We start from the raw sequence: 22646 nt of genomic DNA on the forward strand, positions 1-22646 counted from the left end.
AAATATATGTAATCTATGTATGTCTACACTGGTCACTAGGTGTCAGTAATGTCAGAAAAAACAGGCTTTTATTTTTGGTTTGGAATTATCTCACAAAAAGCACAATAATAATAACACAGGCTACTGTTGTGGCCGTGACCCACGGCAAACTAAAACTCAACTCTGAACGCCTGATGTCACTTCCTGTTACTTCAGTACAAGTCTGATTTATGTCTTAAATGTCTTATTTTCTGTTACTATGTCTACTGTATTTGGTAATAAGAGTGTAAAGGTGAATATAGGGGTGTTATTTCATGTCTAGAGGTCTCTAATAATGTTAAATACTATACTCAGTTGGTCTTAAACAGGTTTTCTATGCTCTATACCAGTGGTTCCCAAACTTTTTGCAGTTGCGTACCCCTTCAGACATTTGAAGCCGTGTACTCCTGCACATTTAAAAAAGCATAATCCTTTTAATTTGAATTAATTGGAAATATTGAACATAATGAGGACAAGCGGCATAGGAAATGGATGGATGAATGGAATTGGTTGATTAATTTTAAAGTAATTGCAGGTCAAAAACAAGTATTTTGCATGGTCGCATTTTGATAAAGTTTCACATGAGCGCTGATGAATAGATAAGTCATCATCCTACATGTATTTTATTCTAGTTTGATGTTGGCATCCTTCCGTTTGAAGGGGTTGAATTTGAGCTTCACTTTTTTTGTCCACTCACGATTGCTGCGGTTTAAGTCAGCATCTTCATTTCATGCCAAACCAAAGGGGAAAGTTTAACAATTACGATAAAGCAGTAAGTAGAAAAATACACACGACCAACGATGAAGCCCCAATCACAGTTGTATATATTATTTATGTATTAGATAATCATCAAACCTACTTATTTGTTGCTATTTGATGCACACAGAGCAAGGGACTTCACGCTCTGTCCCTTCGCTGCTCCGTTCTTATTGCACATTGTGAGGCGTTCAGATGCACTCGTAATTAAGAGTGTTAAGCGCTAATTGTTTTTAATTTTTATTCACGTGCCCGTATGACAATTTGTTATATATTTTTAATAAATAAGGAATCATATCTCGCTGATATTCACTTATCACGAACCAGTTAACGGTGATAAATGAGGTATGACTGTACTATTGATACGTGTGAGAACCTTTCATTCCATTTTTCTCCGCTTATCCGGATCCGGGTCGCGGGGGCAGCAGTCTCAGTAGGGAAGCCCAGACTTCCCAGTCCCCGGCCACCTCCTCCATCTCCACCGGGAGGACACCTAGGCGTTCCCAGGCCAGCTGTGAGACATAATCCCTCCAGCGTGTCCTAGGTCTTCCCCGGGGCCTTCTCCCGGCTGGGCATGCCCGGAACACCTCACCAGGGAGGGTGTCCGGGAGGCATCCGGACTAGATGCCCGAGCTCCCTCAACTGTCGATGTGAAGGAGCAGCGGCTCTACTGCGAGCTCCTCCCGGATGACCGAGCTCCTCACCCTGTCTCTTCACCACGACAGTCTGGTACATCGACCGCATTACTGCAGACGCTGCGCCGAGCCGCCTATCGACCTCACGCTCCAACCTAACCTCACTCGTGAACAAGACCTCAAGATACTTGAACTCCTCCACCTGGGGCAAGACCTCAGATTTGGAGGTGCTGAGTCTCATCCCAGAAGCTTCACACTCGGATGAAAACCGTCCCAGTAAACACTGCAGGTCACAGTCCGATGAGGTGATCAGGACCACATCGTCTGCAAATAGCAGAGACGAGATCCTAAGGCCTTGCCGCCACGACTGGCACCAACCACCTTGCGGCCACAGCTCCGATCGGCCGCCTCAACAATGGAGGCACGGAATAGAGCCCATTCGGACTCAATATCCTCATCCTCCCCCGGGATGCAGATGAACAGACTTGCAGACTTGATGAACAGGAGGCTCTGCCAAACGTTCCCAGCACACCCTCACTACACGTTGGGTCTCTGTTCCTTCCAATTGAAGTCTCCCATTTGAAGTCTCCCAGCAAAACGACGGAGTCACCAGTTGGGGTGCTCTCCAACACCCCTCGGGTACTCTGAACTGCCGTTCGGCGCGTACACACAAACGACAGTCAGGACCCTTTCCCCAACCCGAAGGCGTAGGGAAATGACCCTCTTATTAACCGGGGATGACTCCAAACACAGAGGCACCGAGCCGGGGGGCTATTAAAAAAGCTCACACTAGCTCGCCTCCTCTCCCCTGCAGCAACTCCAGAGTAGAACCAGGTCCTGCCTATCTCGAGGAGTTTGGATGCAGAACCCAAACTGTGGGTTAAGGTGAGTTCGACTATATCTAGTCGGAATGTCTCAACCTCTCTCACAAGTTTGGGCTCCTTCCCCGCCAGAGAAGTGGCATTCCATGTCCCAAGAACCAGATTTGGCTGCCAAAGACCAGGTCGCCTCGGCGCCCACCCTCGACTGCCACCCAAAGCACAATGTACTGGACCCTTATGCTTGCCCCCATAGGTGGTGGGTCTATGAGGAGGAGATCCCGTGTGGATTGTTCAGTCTGAGCCCGGCTGGGCCCCACGGGTGAAAGCCCGACCACCAGGCGCTTGCCTGCGAGCCACTCCCCCAGGCCTGGCTCCAGGGTGAGGCCCCGGTGTCCCACATCCGGGTGAGGTGCAGTCCCTCCTCATGCGTTTTGTTCATAAAGGTTTTCTGAATCACTCTTGGTCTGGCCCGTCACCTAGGACCTGTTTGCCTTGGGAGACCCTACCAGGGGCATATAGCCACAGACAACATAGCTCCTAGGATCACTCGGGCACACAAACCCTATTCAAGTGTGAATAAAGACACAAACAGACCTGCCAACTTTGAAGAAATGTCCATCCATACTTCTTCTATGCCGCTTGCCCTCACCAGAGGCCAGTTTGAAGAAATGTATATATAGTATATAGCAGGGGTAGGGAACCTATGGCTCGGGAGCCAGATGTGGCTCTTTTGATGACTGCATCTGGCTCTCAGACATTTCTTAACACCATAAAATGTGTTTATTTTAATTTGTTTTCCTGACATTTTAAAGTAAAACATTACAGAAACAGAAACATTACAAAATTCAAAATATGCATTGTAATGCATTTTAACCCATCCATTTTTTTTTCTAGCGCAATCCCAGCTGTCCTTCCCATGTTTTCCGTGTCAGACACCAAAACTTGATTATTATTGGGGTTGTCCCTCCTTTAATCAAACCTTCTTTAATCAAATAGTCAGCTAGCTAATTGTGAAGAGACAACCCTTTTGATGAAAAAGGAAAAGAAAGAAAGATACGGAGTAGGTCACAAAACCATGCAGCACCAGAAGTTGCATTAATGGTAAAAAGTTATTTATTTATTATTGGTTAGCTTCAATATAACAACATTATTACAAAGAATACATTCAGAGACTGATATTCTAAAATTGCTAGTATTCCTTAAATACTGTATACACACATTTGGTTGTATTCGGTGTTAAAAAATATGATATGGCTCTCACGGAAATACATTTTAAAATTTGTGGCTTTCATGGCTCTCTTAGCCAAAAAGGTTCCCGACCCCTGGTATATAGTATAGTATATACAGATGCCTCACCTGATACCGCACCTCCCTCTTTCACTATTTAAAAAGCACGGCTCTAAGGTATACAGCCCTGTTTTGAAGATGCCAATATACCCAATATGGTAGACAAAATAAGACTAAATAAGCCATTTATGACGTAAATGGTGTCACATTAAATGTGTTCCCTATGGAACCTTAGTGATGAGTCTAGTTGTTGTTGTTTGACTGACAGATCTATGCGGAGACCGTAAGATACAAGACAAGCGAGCAGCGGTCCCTGTTGGTGTCCAAAGTGCCGCCCAGGGGCCATTTGCGGCACATGGCTCTTTTTCTGTTTTTCGTTTTTTTTGGGGCCCACTCTGCACTGTAGAACTCAAATTAAACAAACAGTAAAATGTGGAAAATAGAGCAAAAGGCACAATGTAAGGAGGAAAATTCTGTGTGTATCAGGGTTTGTTTGTTTGTTTTTTTACTCTTGTGCAGTCCTTACTGGTGATGGGAATTTTGGCACTTGAAGGTTGACGGGTTAGATTCCTCTCAAATAAGCCCTGTCTCTTTACGGTGATGTGAATAAAGAGTACCGACTCTTTTTTGCTGTTTTTCCCCCATGATCCTTACACGCCACCATCCATGCTCCCTCCAGGGTATCTACTCGCCGATGACCCTCAGGGCGAAACGCCAATGATCCCCTCAGAGGTGATGGAGTTCTCCATCAAGCACTCGACCGAGGTGGACATCAACACCACGCTGCAGATCCTGGGATCACCGGGGGAGAAGGCGTCGTCTATTCCGGGCTTCAACCGCACCGACTCGGTCATCAGGTAGTCGCCGTTTAGTTTTGCTCTAATTGTTGCCTGCTCAGCGGCGTCTTTACGAGCGGGGCCTTTTATTTCTGGCGCGGTGTAGCTTTGCGTCCTGGGTTTATTTCTGCAAGTGCGGGATTAGGCAATCTGACTGGAATGAGCATCGGATGTTTGAATCCACTCATGCGACATGCGGAACATCCCTCTGCTTGTGTTAGCCCTCCAACACGTGTGTGTGTGTCCTTGTGTAAACATAATCACAGTGACGACTAAAGATAATCACAGCAGCCAAGCGTATTGTCTTGTGAAGGTCATTGAGCTACAGTGGTTTCTAGATTGTTCACAATGTGTGTGGTGTGTGTGTGTGATGACAGCAGATTGCAGGGATGAGTTGTCGCATGACGTTGAGTTTCCAAATAGTGAGCGAGCCTCCCTGTAAATGTCAACGTGGTTTTGTTCTCTGTGGACAAGTTCAATCTGTTATGGAGCCATAAAAAGCCACCTTGAGGGCATGCGCTTTGTGCATACTATGTATTTCACTATTGGTGTTATTATGTACATGACGCTTTCTCTGCACACAGCTATTATTTGCAGCGTTCAATCGCCGCCACATTATGACAAACAACGGCGGTGCACTAATTGCACTGCCGAATTGGCAGCCACGTCTCCTTCAGACTACCCCAGAGCAGCTGTGTATACAGATTTAGCCTACCACCGCCAGTGTGTGACTGATGAGTGAATGAATAATGTGTTCACTTTAGTGTGAAGCGCTCTGGGTAACTTGAAAAGCGCTACATAAAATCTAATCCATTACAATTATCAGACGGATAATTACCCATACTGTGCTGGTGAGCAAATCAAGTGCTCCTTTTTGTCCTAGGACTAGGACTTGGGACTACAAATGGGAAAAATAGCCTTTTGGCTAATTCTGGCAAAGCTGTCTAATGACTTGCACTGCAAAGCATTCAACAGAACCATATCAGAACCCCTCAATGAAACTATGATATCCCTGTCAGGTTTCAGGTCTTATTTTCCCTCCATTAACCAGGATTAAATAATAAATTAAGTAAAGACCAAACATTATCCAAGATTAATTTTGTCACCACTATAAATCTCAGTAAAAATAATAACGACAGCCATCATGGAATCTCCATTTCATCCACGACTAACAATTTCAAATTATGCATAGAATAGAAGATCTGTGTAAAGATGTCTGCATGTTTGGAGAACGTGTCATGTAATAATTTAAACCGAACAAATTGTGTACAGAAAAATGTACACTGAAAAATGAGTGTTGGCTCAATTGAGCAGGATTGTTATATATTTTCATCATTTTCGTCGACATTAAATGCGTGTGTACGTTTTTCCTTCAATCAGAGTGGCCTCAAATCAAGATTCAGTTCTTGCTTTTGTGTCTTCCCATTCTCGTCTCGTGTGTCAGGTTGCTGTCTGCTGTGTTGAGGACCTCCGAGGTGGAGTCCAGAGCCACCAGAGCTAGTCTGACGCAGCTGCTGAGTCCACAGATGGGAAAAGACATTGTTTGGTTCTTGAGACGGTGGGCCAAGACTTACCTGCTAATGGATGAGAAACTCTACCAGCAGGTGACACACAGACTATATATACTGTACACCTCCTTACTTAATATATACAGCATATGTAACCCTGTCACCATAATCAATAAATCGATTAACTGAACAATTAAAAAAAAAAAAAACAGGTCTATATTTATGACGCCCTCGACAAATTGACATGTGCATGTATGCGTGTGTGTTTCGTCTGCTCGTCTCTCTGTGCCACACAGGCCGGATGACAAGAGGGTTCACTCTGCATCTGTCTGTACGCATTGGTTCTTTTGTGGAGAGTGTGAACCTTTATCTCATTCAGCCTCTTTGTGGAGGCGGGGCTACTAGTGAGTGGATACGGCGTGCTAGCAGTCATCCTCGTGAGGCAGCATATGCTAACATTAATGAAGGCACAGTAGCGCTGGTTCAGCCACAGTGTGGGACTGTTTCGATTTTAAACAGAATGAACAAGGTGAGCGCATGAACACCGATGACCAACACGGACAGTTTTATCAACTGGGGAACAAAAAAAAACTACAGATGGAGGTGCCTGGGCAAAGTAAATATAAACAAAACAGTGTAATATGGTGCACACTCACAGACAGTGTTGCTCGCTCCATTGCAAAAGGAATGTAACCTTTCAATACGGTTATATGGCATACATTTTAAGCCATATAATTGTCATGTTTCTGTGAAACATTAAGAACAACAATGTGGTTGAGCTTGAACATCTTTCACTGTAAACAGCTTGCCAACAACATACAGTACATACAGGCAACTTAAATGTGGCTCACACTGGTACACTATACTTGAGTACCATCTAATGGTTCAAATGTGAATTACACCTCCGTAGCCTCACCGGCTGCTTGGAGTGTGTTCCCGAATTCAGTGCACCTAGCTGGGCCACGCCATGTGGCTCCTCTCCCTCTACACTCTGGTTCTTTTGACCTCCGTAGCGGCACACCGGCTGCTCGGAACATTGTATCTGAATACAGTGCACTTTGCTGGGCCACTGCAGGTGCCTTCCTCCATTCTGTACTCTGGTGCTCCTGATAGGAGCGATGTGGTGTTAGTAGTAATGTCTTGATATTTGATTCGGACAAATCAAGAGGTACAGTTGGTCAAGTCCTCCAGGTGTGCACAAACTACAGTTAAATCAAAATTTTTAAAAGTAGATATAAAAAAATGTATCGGTGTCATATCGGTCTTGAGAAGCAGAAAGCGTTTTAGCTTTATCGGTTTGAAAATAAAGAGATTGTGCATCTCTAATAACAAACCTGGTATGTAATTTCTCCACCACAGGTCAGCATACCTTTCAGTACAGCATTTGGCGCCGACACGGAGGGGGCCCAGTGGATTGTGGGCTACCTGCTGGAGAAGGTCATCAACAACCTGTCGGTGTGGAGCTCCGAGACGGAGCTTGCCAACGACACGGTGGAGCTGCTAGTGACGCTGGTGGAGAGGAGGGAAAGGTGAGGCAGCACAAATGTTTTCCCCTTAAAGTCGTCACATGCTAGACACCATATAGACGTGCTGAAGCGGACCCGTATGTATGTGTGTGTGCGTGCATGCAGGGCCAACATGGTGGTGCAGTGTGAGAGCTGGTGGAACTTGGCCAAGCAGTTTGCCAGTCGGAGCCCACCGCTCCACCTGCTGTCCAGCTCGGTGCAGAGGACCCTGATGAAGGCGCTGGTTCTGGGGGGCTTTGCCCAAATGGAGTCAGACACGAAGCAGCAGTACTGGGCTGAGGTATTTTTGCATTAGTTGACACACATGGTTGGCAATAATGAGGGCAGTTTTTTATTTAAAAAAAAAAACAAAAAACATTGTCTTGAATTTTATCAATCTTACCCTCATTGCTGCTCAAAAACGTATGTATCGGCGGGTAAAACTCAGTTTTTTTGGTTTGTGTTACAAGAAATGTGTGACATGAGCTCATGTTTTTAAAACTTATTTAACACCAGAACATAAAGTAATTGACTTACGGCTTTTTTTGTGCAGGGGCGATTTAAAAAAGAATAAATAAAAAAAATAAGTGTGCGCTGATTTTGATGATAGTGTACACATCACTACACATCAGTTGCCATTGGAGTACCCAGCATACCTTGCAGGCACTTAAATAACAGTTCACGTCACGTGTTTGTTGTTAGCGCTTGTGTGTTGCTACCCACACAGAATGGTAGTTCAGTGCTATTTTTTAACTCTGTAGGTGTGCGCTGATTGTACATCTAATATATCACTAAACCGAACAACAGCTGCGTTATGATGGCCGACCAGAGCATCTGTTGTATGTGTCTCTCTACGGTACGGAGTTGGAATGACAATCTATGCGGGCAGCCCCGGTATAAAGTTTGCGAGTGAGGGCAAACAGGTAGCGCCAAATCTATCTGTTGCAGTCCAAATTTAATAGTGGTGTGCCACGAGCATGGGCATGGGAAACATTGGACTTACTGTATATTCTACCTGCACTCCTATGATCACATTTTCTGATACAGTAGATGCCCCTACAACGTAAATAATCCGTTCCAAGAACCTTTGTTGTAGGGATTTTATGTTATACGAAGCGTAAAATACATGTAAATAGCCTAATCCGTTCCAAGATCTTCCCAAACTCACACCTTTGGGCCTTCAAAATATTCAAAGTCCACCAAATATGGCGGGAAAATATAAGAAAACAGCATAAACATAGTAGAGTAACATTCCAATATTAAATAAGGTAAATAAGGTATAATGGTCGATGGGGAACGGCCGTATAGTCTAGCAACATCACTTCATTTCATACCAGCGTCATGCTTCTGGATCATTTCCTGCTTTGTTTCCATCCCCAACTTTTCCTTTTTTTTCTTCTCACTTACGCTTGGTTTAGGGCGCATGACTACGCTCATTTTAACACAAAGAAAAGTAATGAAATTAAGAAGAGATTTCAATGCGTGCAAAATAGTTTAAGGGCGACTACGATGAGGAAGGGAGCTCACACACAAACTTGGACGCGCTGGATAGGTCAGCCAATGAGATGAGAGCGTAGGCGGTGCCCCGATAATCAGCCAATGAGATGAGAGCGTAGGCGGTGCCCCGATAATCAGCTAATGAGAGCGTGAAGCCAGAAGGCGTCACCAAGTGTACTCTGTTAGTCTCTCTGTCGCTTGCACAGACTTGATGCGTTACGTTATATGGAATTTCTTACGTAATAAGATGCAAAAAATTTACATAAATTCTTTACGTTCAGTGGAATTTACGTAAAAGGATGCGTTATGCGAGGTACGACTGTGCCTGATAGTTGAAACCATGCTGATCTCTCTCTCTCTCTTACTCTATCTGAGGTTGGTCTGAAGCAGCCAATCAGAGATCAGAGAGCATGTCCTCCACCAGCAGCAGCTTTGAGCCTGCTTTGAGACATGAACAAGCCCCCCCGTCTTGAGTCGTCAGCCCCAAAGCCGCTCAGAGCCAGCAAGCCTGATGCTTGCGGTCGATAATATCTCCCCTCAGAGTTGGCGTCCCCTGGCTGATAACATGATCGCTGTCAGGCTCCTGGAGGTCTTTGTCCTAATCGGCTGACGGTAGTAAAAAGAGGGGTGCAAAGCCACGATGGCTGCAGTGTAATTACGGGGAGCTGGGAGGGAGGGGGTTTGGTGGAGGGGCGGCAGCTGTCAGCCGCCGCAGCTGCTGCCTCGGGGTGAGGACGAACCACCTGATGACTGATCAAACCCTCCCTTGTTACTCCGTCGCTCTAGTCGTGTGCCATGAAATAGTTTTGACCCTTATGGGAGTCCTTCACCGTATGGTCATCTGCAGTGTACAGGTAACGTTTACAGCAGGGGCCCAGGTGCCATTTGTGGCCTGCGGCTTTCTTTTCATTGGCTCGCAGAATATTATGGAAATAAAATTAAAACCAAAAAAAAGCAATTAGGAATCAGGGTGAACCTCTCTCCTGGAACCCATGTGACAAGATAAGATGTCGTAGTGGCTGCTTAGTCACCTGCATCAAAACCATGCCGTTTTCATTTTGTGTCCAATTTTTTATTCTTTGTGTTCCTTCCCGCCACCTTCAGGTGCTACACCCTCTCCAGCAGCGCTTCCTCAACCTCATCAACCAGGAGAACTTCGCCCAGATCAGCCAGGAGGAGGCCGTCAAACAAGAAATCATTGCCACCCTGGAGGCGCTGTGCGGCATCGCCGAGGCCACGCAGATCGACAACGTGGCCTCGCTCTTCTCTTTCCTCATGGACTTTCTTTCCAGCTGCATCGGCCTGATGGAGGTGAGAGCGTGAGAGAGCGAGAGTGCGGCGGGAAAAGATGTAACTTGGTTTTGCGTGTTTCAGGTCTACAGCAACACGCCCGAGACCATCAACCTCATCATTGAGGTATTTGTGGAGGTGGCTCACAAACAGATCTGCTACCTGGGAGAGGTGAGACAGCTTCCTGCAGTCTTGTGTGCACCTTTTTGCAAAAATAAAAACCCTAGACTTGGAAGTTGCACCCCACCACACAAAGGCATCTGAAAACACAACGTAGATTACTGATTAATCTCATCTATAACAAGCAGAAAATGGTATCTCACCTGCGTAATTCCCACAGGACTACAATCTATTTGTGGTGGCGGTTGCTGGTAGGTACGGGCACTGCTAACAGTACTTTGATAGGCACCGACCAAATGCCGGCGGTATTACCAAGCAGGGACTCACATAAAATCAAAGGAGTCACACTGGGGGCTTGGGTGGTAAGAGTGGTCGTATCCCAACCTAAAGGTTGCAGGTTCAATCCTCCGTCCTCCCGTGATCATGTTGAAGTATTCTTGGGCAAGATACTGAGCCCCCACTTGCTCCTGATGCACTAACAGTGTCAAAGCGCTCTGAGTGCCTTGGAAGTGAAAGACCATTTAACACTTTAAAATAAGGTACACAAAAATACAATATTTACTGAGGAACTAATGAAGAACTATAATGAGGAACTAATGACAAAGGCACATAAATTTAGACGTTTCTGTGGAACTAATGAAGAACTAATGAGGAACTAGTGGCTAAGGCCCATAAATTTACACCAGTTACTGAAGAAGTAGTTTACTAATGAGGAACTAATAACTAAGGCACATACATTTTGACTGGTTACTGAGGAACTCATGAAGGACTAATGACAAAGGCGCATACATTTAGACTAGTTACTGAGGAACTAATGAGGAACTAATGACTAAGGCACAAATTTTGACTAGTTACTGAGGAACTAATGACTAAGGCACAAATTTCGACTAGTTACTGAGGAACTAATAAAGAACTAATAAGGAACTCATGACTAATGCACATACATTTCGACTAGTTACTGAGGAACTAATGACTAAGGCACATCAATTTAGACTAGTTACTGAGGAACTAATGAACTAATGAGTAGCGTAGGTACTGAGGAACTAAGGGACATAAATTAGTAGTTTCTGAGGAATTGATGAGGAACTAATACCGTGTTTGGGTTCCTAAAGGCCAGTCATTCACAAGCCAAGAAGACGAAGCCAGGGGGAGGCGGCAATGTTTACACCAACAAAGACAAATTAAAGTTACAGAAGCTGAAACAAGTTCTATGTTTTAATTAATTCAATCCCAGCCATTTTTCAAAAGACAACCCCTTCAGTAGCGTCCATTTTAGCCGATTTTGACTGATCTTTCAAGGCACACAGAATATTGTGTTCTATGGTTATATAAACATGAAACCTACCAAAAGAAACATTAGACTACCGTCTTTCATCAGGAAAAAAAAGTTGTTTCTACCTTTTTCCATTCTTTCGTAATCAGCAGTAGAACATAGGTACGTTTCAGGAAAATATCAGTTTCTGACTAAAAGAAAAAGGGAGAAAACCAGCTTTATGTGGAAAGATACATTTCAAGCATAACTCCCACTTTGACACAAATATTTGTTGCTTTTGCGACAGCTCAAATATCTAAACAACTACACCAACATAAACAACACAAAAAGGGGTTGTTTTACATCAAAATAACTATTTATTTACAAATATAACACCATCAACTATGCGTGCATGCGTTAAAATTTCCCGACAATGCGTAACCTTCTGCACATTACACTCACTCACTTCCTGCCGCCTGTCGTGTGTGATTCTTCCATTGAAATGACCCTGCCGAGCTCTTATCAAATGCACTTCTGCCACCTTGTGGCCTTTTTCATGGCTTGAAAGTGCTGTCAAGTGAAAATGCATTAGTAGATAGTTGTGTCATCACCTCTTTTTGCCTCTCGAGCCAAAAAAACAAAAGATGTATAAATACGTTGTTGGGATCAGGCTTTCGGGTTCATAAAAACTATGTCTTTGGTGTTGAATGAGTTAAGTATGTGGATACAGTAAAACCTACCTGTTTAATGTCGGAATGTTCACTTGGTTTTGGCAAAGTTTTATCGTTTCCGCCTCTCATCCACACGGAAACGGCGTTCTGGGTTTCCTGAAAGAGTATATTTTAAAAACAGCTTCCATACTGGGAAAATCTGAAAACACCGGCTCACTGTTTCCGAACGGACGAGCAATCTGCTGATTTTTAAAACCATGACGTCACCGTCGTGTGACCAGAGGTGAGTTTTGATGACGAGCCAACATAATATCTGAATATTCGGAGTACCGTGACTCTCCGCGGTCAACGTTCTCCTGATGTGTGTTTTGTCTTACACTCCCAAAATGACGCACGTGTAATTCCACTTTGCCGTAAGTCTAGATGAGCCTCGGAAAGCGGAGGGCAACTGACTGATGCGCATGCGTCCTTTCTTCTTCTACAGAACGGTGTGTCACGTGGTTCCGTCTGCGTGTCTGTTCACAGCGCCACACGCAGGTGTGCCTTGTGTATTGCAGTGTTCCCTGATTTATCGCAGGGGATAGGTTCCCAAAATAGCCTCCAATAAGTGAAATCCGCAAAGTAGCCAAGTTTATTTGTTTGCAGTTATTATACAGAATAGGTTTTAAGGCTGTAAAACCCCTCGCCACGCATTTAATGCACTTTTCTCAAACAGGCATGAACATTTTCTCACATTTCTTTCTTGTTTAAGCGCTCTCAGCGTTCAAATTTTGTTTGAATTTGAATGATCAATCTCTTGGACACAAGAAATGATTAAGTGACTCACTGCATTCACTCCTCTGCATTGCAAAAAGTACATTTCAAGAAATAAAAAAGTACCATTTTAAGCAACCTTTAAAAAAAATCCCTAAAAAGAAAAAGCATCTTGTCTAGCAGTTTTCACTTGAGAAAAATAAGAAATACAGCTAGCCAATTCTTATGAAGATATTTTTTCTTTACCAGAAATTAGTTAGTTTTTCTACAAGCCAAAAGCTGAATTTTGATTATTCTTCAGCAACAGATTAATAACATTTGCCTTAAATTAAGAGCAAAAACTGCTTACCTAACTTTATCAATTTAACGGACTCACACAGAAAATATATCAAATGATTTGCTGATTTCGGAACAACACTGCAATTTCTATTTGAGAAAAATAATCTTGTATTAAGAAAGTATAGCTAGACAATTCTTATGAAAATATTTTTTGCCAGTTATTTTTCCTAATAACAAGTTAAAAGCCTTATTTTGATTACCGTAAATCACCGTGTATAAACCACACTTTTTTTCCACCGGCAAGAAGCAAAAAATCGGGGTGCGGTTTATACACGATGACAGGTCTGTGACCAGACTCGGTACGGGGAGAAATTGACCATAAGCCCATTTTAGAATAGCCGTCTGTGGGTCAGACAGTTGCTTTGACTTTAGCGCGCTGTACAGTTGCTGAAAATGCTTGTGTATGCAATTTCTTTCTAACTTATCTGACTGCTACTAAGCTAACCTAGCTACTGCTAACCTAAGCTTCCATTAAAACATTGCAGGTGATGTAAAATACAATACAACGTTGGAGTTTATTCAAATTCACACTGAAGCAATGCAGCATTACCGGTATGTGTTATGTACAATACAATATAACTGATCCGCATGCGCAGAACGCCGCTCTATCACCGCTCACGTCACCGCTAAACCAACATTCGCTACGGTTAAATCAAGGCTAAAGCAACGCCGGCTTCAAAATGCCACGACGATCTTTCACCGCAGCGTTCAAACTCTCCGTCTGCCGGTATGCAGAAGAGTTTGGGAACCGGGCAGCCAGGTGGCAGCACGGTGTGGACGAGTCAGTCATCCGGCGTTGGAGAGCGGACATCATCGGCAAGTTGACGGCAAACTTTTCTTACTTGAATTCCATTGCAGATGAATTGATGGACAGCAGATTTCTCCTTGCTTCTTCTTTTTGAAATTGCTTAGTACCTTTACGCATGTTCATTTGAGATGAAAGAGTTGGCAAGCATTTATGAACTACATTTTTTTTTCCCGCCTTGAGCCTGAAAATGGGGGTGCGGTTAATACACGGGTGCGGTTTATACACGGTATTATTCAACAACAGATTTAGACTATTTGTCTTAAATAAAGAATAAAACTGGTTTCTAAACTTCCTAAATTTACGAATGGACTCACACACAGAAAATAAATGTAAAGATTTGCTGATTTGGGACCAATGTGAAGGCTGCACAGCAAATTTCTTGGAGCGCACCAAGGTTTATGACATTAAATCTAGTCATAAAATCTGTGTAAATGTGTAAAATTATTCAACTTGATTGAAGAAAATATTGCTCTTTTTTGATGTTGTTTATAAATGTAAAAACTAGTGAATTCATTTGCACATCATGCCAGAAAAGAATTGTGATGACAGTAGGTTTTCCTAAATGAAGTGAAGGGGAGGAGTTGAGGAGTTGTGTAATTATATTTATTGCCATAGTATTTGTGAATGATATGGACTACTTTGACAGCAACTGTGAATCTGAAATACTAATCATTAGTATTTTGTATAATAGCCTCAAAGTTTATATATAGATTTTATACATGTTATATGTTTTATAGTAAGAGATCACGTCGACTTGTAACTCGCATGCTGGAAAAGTGCATGCACGTACAATGTACATAAATACTCCTATTTATAAATATATGCATACCTTATCAAGTGTCGGGCGACCAAAAAAAGTAATGTTTTCTTGACTGCTTCTCCTCAATGACATGAACTTGCCGTTCATGCAGACCAAGTCCATGAAGCTGTACGAAGCCTGCCTGACACTGCTGCAGGTCTACTCCAAAAACAACCAGAACAGGAAGCGGAGCGACGCGGCGGCTGAGGAGGACCAGTACCAGGACCTCCTGCTCATCATGGAGCTGCTCACCAACCTGCTGTCCAAAGAGTTTATTGACTTCAGCGACACAGGTGCCTTCTTCGTGCCCATTCTCCTCCTTTCTCCAACTCGTTCGATTGCAGAGCGCCTTTTTCCTTTTCCAGATGAGGTGTTCCGAAGCCAAGACCAAGGAACGCCGGCCTCCAGTCGGCCCATCTCAGCAGCGGATGTCGTCCTCTACGGCGTCAATATCGTTCTTCCCCTCATGTCTCAGGACCTTCTCAAGGTGAATGAGAGCCCCCCACCCCACTGTGCCGCACAGCCACCTTGAAGAAGCTCACCCCTTTTCATCCCGTTATTCCAGTTCCCATCTCTGTGTAACCAGTACTACAAGCTCATCACCTTCATCTGCGAGATCTTCCCCGAAAAGATCCCACAGCTGCCTGAAGACCTCTTCAAGAGCCTCATGTTCTCACTGGAGCTCGGAATGACCTCGTATCCTCCACGAACAAACATGAAGTGACTATTTCCTGACTTATTTCACTTGTGTATAGTAACTCAACTCGAGAGAGTTCCAGGAGGGCTAGAAATGTGGGAGGGAAATTGTTTGTGTTAATGGATTTTTTTAAATGACAAGAATGTAATTTATATTTATTTTTTAAATTATTTTATTTGTAATTATTTACAAATAATTTACCAAAAATGTTCTACATTTTTTTTAGGATACATTAAAATTTTTTTATTTTAAATAAAGGGTAATATTTTCTGTAATAAGTTGTATATACTGTATATTGCAGCATATTTATCATAAAACAATGGATTTTTAAAAAATAAGAATGTAATTAATAAATATTTTTTTGTTTTTAAAATAATGTTATACATAATTACATGATAATTTTTTAAATATACGGTGGTATGAAAGTATATGCCCCTTCCTGATTTCTTTTTTTTATCACACTTAAATGTTTTCAGATCATCAAACAAATTAAAATATTAGTCAGTGACGACCCAACAGAAAACAAACCACAGTTTTGAAATGAAACTTTTTATTACAAAGGGAGAAGAAAAAATCCAAAGCTACATGGCCCTGTGTGAAAATGTGATTTCCCCCTAAAGCTCATAAATGGTTCCGCCCCCCTTAGCAGCAACAACTGCAATCAAGCGCAGAATTCATACTTCCACTTATCAAAGCAAGTCTTCCAGGAGCTGAAGCAGCATAACAGCCCCACACCATCACACTACCACCACCATATTTTACTGAAATGCGGCGTTACTATTACGCAAGATGTAATGGGACACACACCTTCCAAAAAGTTAAACTTTTGTCTCTTGTTTCCCCAAAGGTGTTGGGGATCAACAAGATGTTTTCTGGCAAAATTGAGACGAGCCTTAATGTTGTTTTTGTTCAGCAGTGCTTTTGGTCTTGGAACTCTGCCATGCAGGCCGTTTTTGCCCAGTGTCTTTCATATGGTGGAGTCATGAACACTGACCTTAACTGAGGCAAGTGAGGCCTGCAGTTCTTTGGATGTTGCTGTGGGGTCTTTTGTGACCTCTCGGATGAGGCGTGGCTGCGCTCTTGGGTCATTTTGGTTAGACGGCCACTCCTGGGAAGGCTCACCACTGTTCCATGTTTTGGCCATTTGTGGATAATAGCTCTTACTGTGGTTGGCTGGAGTCCCAAAGCTTTAGAAATGCCTTTATAACCTTTAACTGATAGATCTCAATTAATCGCAGTTAAGTTATGTTTTAACAGGGCGGGCAATCAGTTTTCCTCTCTTCATAATACAAAGATTAATTTAAAAACAGCATTTTGTGTTCAGTTGTGCTGTCGTTGATTAATATTTCAATTTGTTTGATGTCAAACATTTAAGTGTGACAAACATGCAAAAAAAAAAAGAAATCAGGAAGGGGGCAAACACTTTTTTACACCTCTAAGTTGTATACATTACAAAATATATTTAATGAAACAAAGATTTTAAATAATGTAATTTATAAATATATACTGTATTTTTTTTTTACAAATACCTTTTATACATACATTTTTAAAATACATATTTTTAATAATTAAATGATAATTTCTATCATATAATTTGTGCATATATATATATTACAACAAACAGTTTTTATCATAAAAAACATGATGTCATAATATATTTTATTACAGGCTCCATCACTAGTTGCCTTTCTTTCGCTTGGAATGTTTGCCATGGCACTTTCTCCACTCTAAGGTGCCCCTTTACAGATGCCATGAAACCAAAGATGTCTACTGCGACTGTTAGCCGTATCAGATGTATTACAGCTGACTGTTATTTGAAGTTTGGTTGGAAAAGGTAGGTGGCAACTTTGTCTGTGGCGAAAGTATACTTGTTTTTCCTTGACGGCAGCGTGCAGTATGGGTTCCGAGGTTAGTCAGCTGTGTTTGGAAGCTTTGTCACCGCTGGCTGAACAGTGCGCCAAAAACCAGGAGAAGGACACGCCCCTTTTCATGGCCACCCGCCACTTCCTCAAGGTAGGAGACACAGCAAGTTTCCTGGAAAAATACACAGTCAAGTGAGTGTTTAGAGCCGGGGTCTCAAACTCACCTCACTCGGGGGCCGCTGGAGGTAGAGTCTGGGCGAGGCTGGGCCAACTGACACTTCCTGTCCATCTTTAGCTGGTGTTCGACATGTTGGTGCTACAAAAACACAACGCTGAGATGTCGGTGGCTGCAGGAGAGGCACTTTACACTCTTGTGTGTCTGCACCAGGTGAGCTAAAACACACCACAGAATGTTTCTTTTATTGCTTATTTTATCCAAAATACGTCTGATGATTGGTTTGAAACGACCTCATAGTTTTGCGACACAGGAGCCGATGCCTCAGAAAGAGGCAGCGATTAGTACAGGCGCCCTCAAGTGGCCACTTTTGTTACTGTCACTACTGAAACATACAGTACACATCTCATCAATAGTCACATTATTAGAGAGAGATCTTAGTATAAATCTACATTTAAAATTTGGGCTGTCAAAGTTACGTGCGCACGCCTTGTTTGACACTCGGCCCGCACCGTAGTTTGAGGAAACGCATCGGTGACTGTGGGAACCAACATTGAGCAGAAATGGAGCCAGAAAAGGGATTTTTTTCATTGGTAATCTTCTAAAAGACTCAACATAATTGTATCCACTGTCGCTCTGAGTTGAGATGACGGAGTTTGTCGCCTGTCAGAGAGAAGTCAGAAAGTGCAGCACTGTCATTTATTCAGTGGTGCCCTTAGCATGCGAGTGTCTCGGCCGTCTCTCTTAGCTGATTTTTTTTGCTTTGAACTGTGAGCTACAAAGTTGGGTTAAGAACTGCTCGTTACCGGCAGACAAAGCCGAGGACAGCTATTTGGGGCCTTGTTTCAATGTAAACATGGATGTAAATAGCATTAGTGGAGCGCTCGCTCGTCACCGCAAAGATTTTCAACAAACCAGCAAAACATACGTAAGAAAGCGATCTAATTGATCTCATTTATTATGTATTGTGTAAAACTATGACAGGAACAACATCCAATAAAAAGCAAGACATGAATACAGATCCACCATCCTCCAGTATGAGCCTGGAGTTTCACCACACAAATATAAATATACAAATTAGTGCTCGATAAGGTAGTCAAATCTTACCTTTATTCATTCCCAGGGAGCAAATATGAGGTGAAAGAAAAGCGTAGCAGATAGTTAGATGGTGCGTTCAAGGACCCTGGGACAAGTCGTCACTCACATTAAACATGCACAAAACTGCGGATTTCTAACTGGATATTATTTTTGGAATAAAATAATGGCCCATATTTCCAAAAATTTACTTTTTTCAACAAATTTGAGGGGGAATAGGAACGGTGTACCAGGGTCCCTGGGCACTTTTGGCGTTTGGAAGATTGTCTTTGGATGGAGTGAGATTTAGTAGGCCCAGAATTGCTGGCAGATGTTAGCATTATTGATTTAAAAGTACAGATTTAAAAAATTAAATGTGTATAATTTTCATGGTAGTAGGACATCCACAGACAAAAAAGCAGCTTCGTGTGTAGGTTGGGCATAGCTTACGTCTTTGGAGCAGGGAGGGGGTAGGATATAACGCTTACACACGGTTGACAGCTTGGTTGGCAGCCGCGTGTCCTGAGCAAACAATCAAGCCAATGTGTGGCCTGGGAGAACATTCTAAAAATAGAATTTTATCAGGAAGAACAAAAAGAGCAAAATCAGCAGTAATTTTACAAGAATAAAATCAGAATATTAAGAGGAAAAAAAGTTGTCATTGTACAAGAATAATGTAGTATGAGAGAAAATGTCATTTTAGTAGCATAAGGTTGAAATGGCAAAGAAAAATGACTTTTTTATAAGCTGTCATATGAAAAACAAAACAACGTATAAAGATGTCGTTTTTGGAGAATGAGGTTGCATGAAATGTTGTAATGGCACGACGGTCAAGTGAAAATGTTCTGGGAATGAAGTCATAATGAAGAAAACATGCCCATGCCCCATGTCCCAGTGTAGAGGCGGCCTTGGTGCTCACAAAGCTCAGATGCACTTTTTTCATGATAACGTGTTAGCATATCTACATGTGCTGCTTTACAAAATTTCACAGTGGCAAAGTTGCGTCCTTTCATTTTTCACTGTGTGGACCTCAGTGGAAAAAGTTTGGACACCCCTGCTTTAGCGGCACGGAGGCAAAGAACAGTAATGGCGCCCCCTCGTGGCCATTGCCGTCACTGCCAAGAAACACTTACACCAACAATACAATATGCAGCCAACCTCTGTACTTCCTTACCGAGCGTGTCGTCCTCCACCAGGCGGAGTACTCTGAGCTGGTGGAGACACTGCTGTCGTCGCAGAGGGACGCCGCCATCTACCAGCGTCTGGTGGACGCCTTCAACAAGCTGAGTGCCAGCAGCACGCCGCCCGCCATGGACCGCAAGCAGAAGCTGGCCTTCCTCAAGAGCCTGGAGGAGTTTGTGGCCAACGTGGGCGGCTTGCTCTGCGTCAAGTAACCACTGGAATCCCATAAATGCCTCCATGACCCCGCCTGCTCCCGATGAACAATGTGTAGGGGCGGGGGACACGCCGCCGTGCTCGAGCCGCCGGGGGACGCCGGTCTAACTGGCCACGGGAACTGGACTGCAGCGCAGATGGGTTCAGAGGTCACACCAAACACACACACATGAAAATGTGTTATAGGAACGTGAGCAAGATGTATGATTTATTTTCCGACGTGATGTTTTTGTATGCATTTGGACCGTCGCATTTTGACAAAATGTATGAACACACACATCTCCCCAGAGTGCCTTTGTGCTCGTGTGCGCACCACCCGGCCCCTCTAAAATAGTCGCGCACACATCAGCTGCCGCCGTGGCAACAAAGACATGTCTGCAGGTGTGTGGAAAAAAAATAAAAGTTGCTCTCGGAGGAACGTTGAGTCCACAGACTGCAATGTTTTGACACACCACGAGGGGGCAGCACGTTGATGATAGCGCTCGTGTTTGGCTGAAGAGAAGAAAGCGTGTTTGACTTTCATCAAGAGCTACGTGGATCGAAGAGGAAAGGTCACAGTCGTATTTCTCTACCGTAGCACACCCTCCACACCAAATGAGACTGAATTGAAATAAAAGGAGCAGAGCCACTTAGCAACCATGGCTGTTTGTGAACCACCTTTAAAAGTGTACATAAAAATGTTGTATAAAGCCTGTCTGGCCTCTTCCTTTACAAAATAGGAGGCGTTATTGACCTTTTTATTGTTTTTGCTACTGCTATTTTAAATGCATTGCTCTTATTAGAGTTACTAGTTTTTATTGTTTCAATTGGAATGGTTTGGTTTAAAGGGGTTTTTGCTGTGTGCTGTTGTTCTGACGTTCCTTCACCATGTAGTCTCCACGTTATTCATATTACATTTCATCTTTTTGAACTCCAAGGTAACCGTGTCGCTTTCTGATAGGACAGTTGGTAGTTTTCCTCATAATGAATAAGAAAGACAGTCTTTATGCTTAATGACATGTGCATCTGTTTTGAAGTCAGAGGTAACCGTGTCAGCGCCAAAGCTCTTTCTGATCGGACAGTTGGAGTTTTCATTATAATGAATTCTAAGACAGATGGGCTGTGTGCTTTGTCATGTGCATCTCTTTATGTCATTGTGACATGAAGTGATGCATATATAAAGTGAGTATAGATGTGTGTTATTTACATTGTGGATTGAACGTGTTTGTTGCTGGACTTCATCTCAGAGAATCATCCAACTCAGGCTTCATCTTTCAGGAGGTGCAGGTAAAGTACAGTCAACGCCCTTCAACGTAAATAATCCGTTCCGAGAACCTTTATGTTATAGGGATTTTATGTTATACGAAGCGTAGAATACATGTAAATAGCCTAATCCGTTCCAAGATCTTCCCAAACTCACACCTTTGGCCCTTCAAAATATTCATTCCATTCCATTCCCTTTTCCTCCGCTGGTCCGGGTCGCAGGGGCAGCAGTCTCAGTAGGGAAGCCCAGACTTCCCGGTCCCCGACCACTTCCAGCTACACCGGGAGGACACCAAGGCGTTCCCAGGCCAGCTGTGAGACACAATCCTTCCAGCGTGTCCTAGGTCTTCCCCGGGGCCTTCTCCCGGCTGGGCACGCCCGAAACACTTCACCAGGGAGGCATCCGGACTAGATGCCCGAGCCACCTCAGCTGGCTCCTCTCAATGTGAAGGAGCAGCGGCTCTACTCCCTCCCGGATAACCGAGCTCCTCACCCTGTCTCTTAGAGTGAGTCCCGCTACCCGACGAAGAAAACTCATTTCAGCCGCTTGTATCCGCGATCTCGTTCTTTCGGTCACGACCCAAAGCTCATGACCATAGGTGAGGGTGGGAACATAGATCGAACGGTAAATTGAGAGCTTTGCCTTCTGGCTCAGCTCTCTTCACCACGACGGTCCGGTACAGCGACCGCGTTACTGCAGACGCTGCGCCGATCCGCCTATCGACCTCACGCTCCAACCTTCCCTCACTCGTGAACAAGACCCCGAGATACTTGAACTCCTCCACCTGGGGCAGGACCTCATTCCCAACCCGGAGGGAGCAATCTACCCTTTTCCGACTGAGAACCATGGCCTCGGATTTGGAGGTGCTGAGTCTCATCCCAAAGCTTCACACTCAGATGCAAACCGTCCCAGTAAACGCTGCAGGTTACAGCCCGATGAGGCCATCAGGACCACATCGTCTGCAAATAGCAGAGATCCTAGTGCCCTTGAACTGGACTCCCTCGACACCTTGGCTGCGCCTAGAAATTCTGTCCATGAAAATTATAAACCGAATCAGTGACAAAGGGCAGCCTTGGCGGAGGCCAACGTTCACCGGAAACAGGCTTGACTTACTACTGGCAATGCGAACCAGGCTCCTGCTCCGGTTGTACAAGGACTGAATGGCACGTAGTAGCGCGCCACCAATCCCATACTCCCGGAGCACCCCCCACAGGACACCGCGAGGGACACGGTCGAATGCCTTTTCCAGGTCCACAAAGCACATGTACACCGGTTGGGCAAACTCCCAAGTACCCTCCAGTACCC

General features: G+C 43.8%; 1 protein-coding gene across 3 annotated transcripts in view; it reads left to right on the forward strand.

Moving 5' to 3' along the window:
* Positions 1-21283, forward strand: part of xpo4 (exportin 4) — a 62344-nt gene extending 41061 nt beyond the window's left edge. For 2 of the 3 annotated variants that reach the window (XM_054787224.1, XM_054787223.1), the window contains 12 exons: positions 4197-4374; positions 5798-5957; positions 7221-7390; positions 7493-7667; positions 9968-10174; positions 10238-10324; positions 15008-15188; positions 15261-15382; positions 15461-15591; positions 17488-17605; positions 17750-17842; positions 19900-21277. In XM_054787224.1, coding sequence (XP_054643199.1) covers positions 4197-4374; positions 5798-5957; positions 7221-7390; positions 7493-7667; positions 9968-10174; positions 10238-10324; positions 15008-15188; positions 15261-15382; positions 15461-15591; positions 17488-17605; positions 17750-17842; positions 19900-20097 — 1820 coding nt within the window. In that variant the 3' untranslated portion in view covers positions 20098-21277. Of the gene's footprint in view, positions 1-4196; positions 4375-5797; positions 5958-7220; positions 7391-7492; positions 7668-9967; positions 10175-10237; positions 10325-15007; positions 15189-15260; positions 15383-15460; positions 15592-17487; positions 17647-17749; positions 17843-19899 lie in introns of all 3 variants that reach the window. The other variant, XM_054787222.1, reaches the window with a different exon arrangement.
* Positions 21284-22646: the final 1363 nt, after the last annotated feature.

This window comes from Dunckerocampus dactyliophorus, chromosome 9 (assembly GCF_027744805.1).
Source record: "Dunckerocampus dactyliophorus isolate RoL2022-P2 chromosome 9, RoL_Ddac_1.1, whole genome shotgun sequence".
NCBI classification, from domain to species: Eukaryota; Metazoa; Chordata; class Actinopteri; order Syngnathiformes; family Syngnathidae; genus Dunckerocampus; species Dunckerocampus dactyliophorus.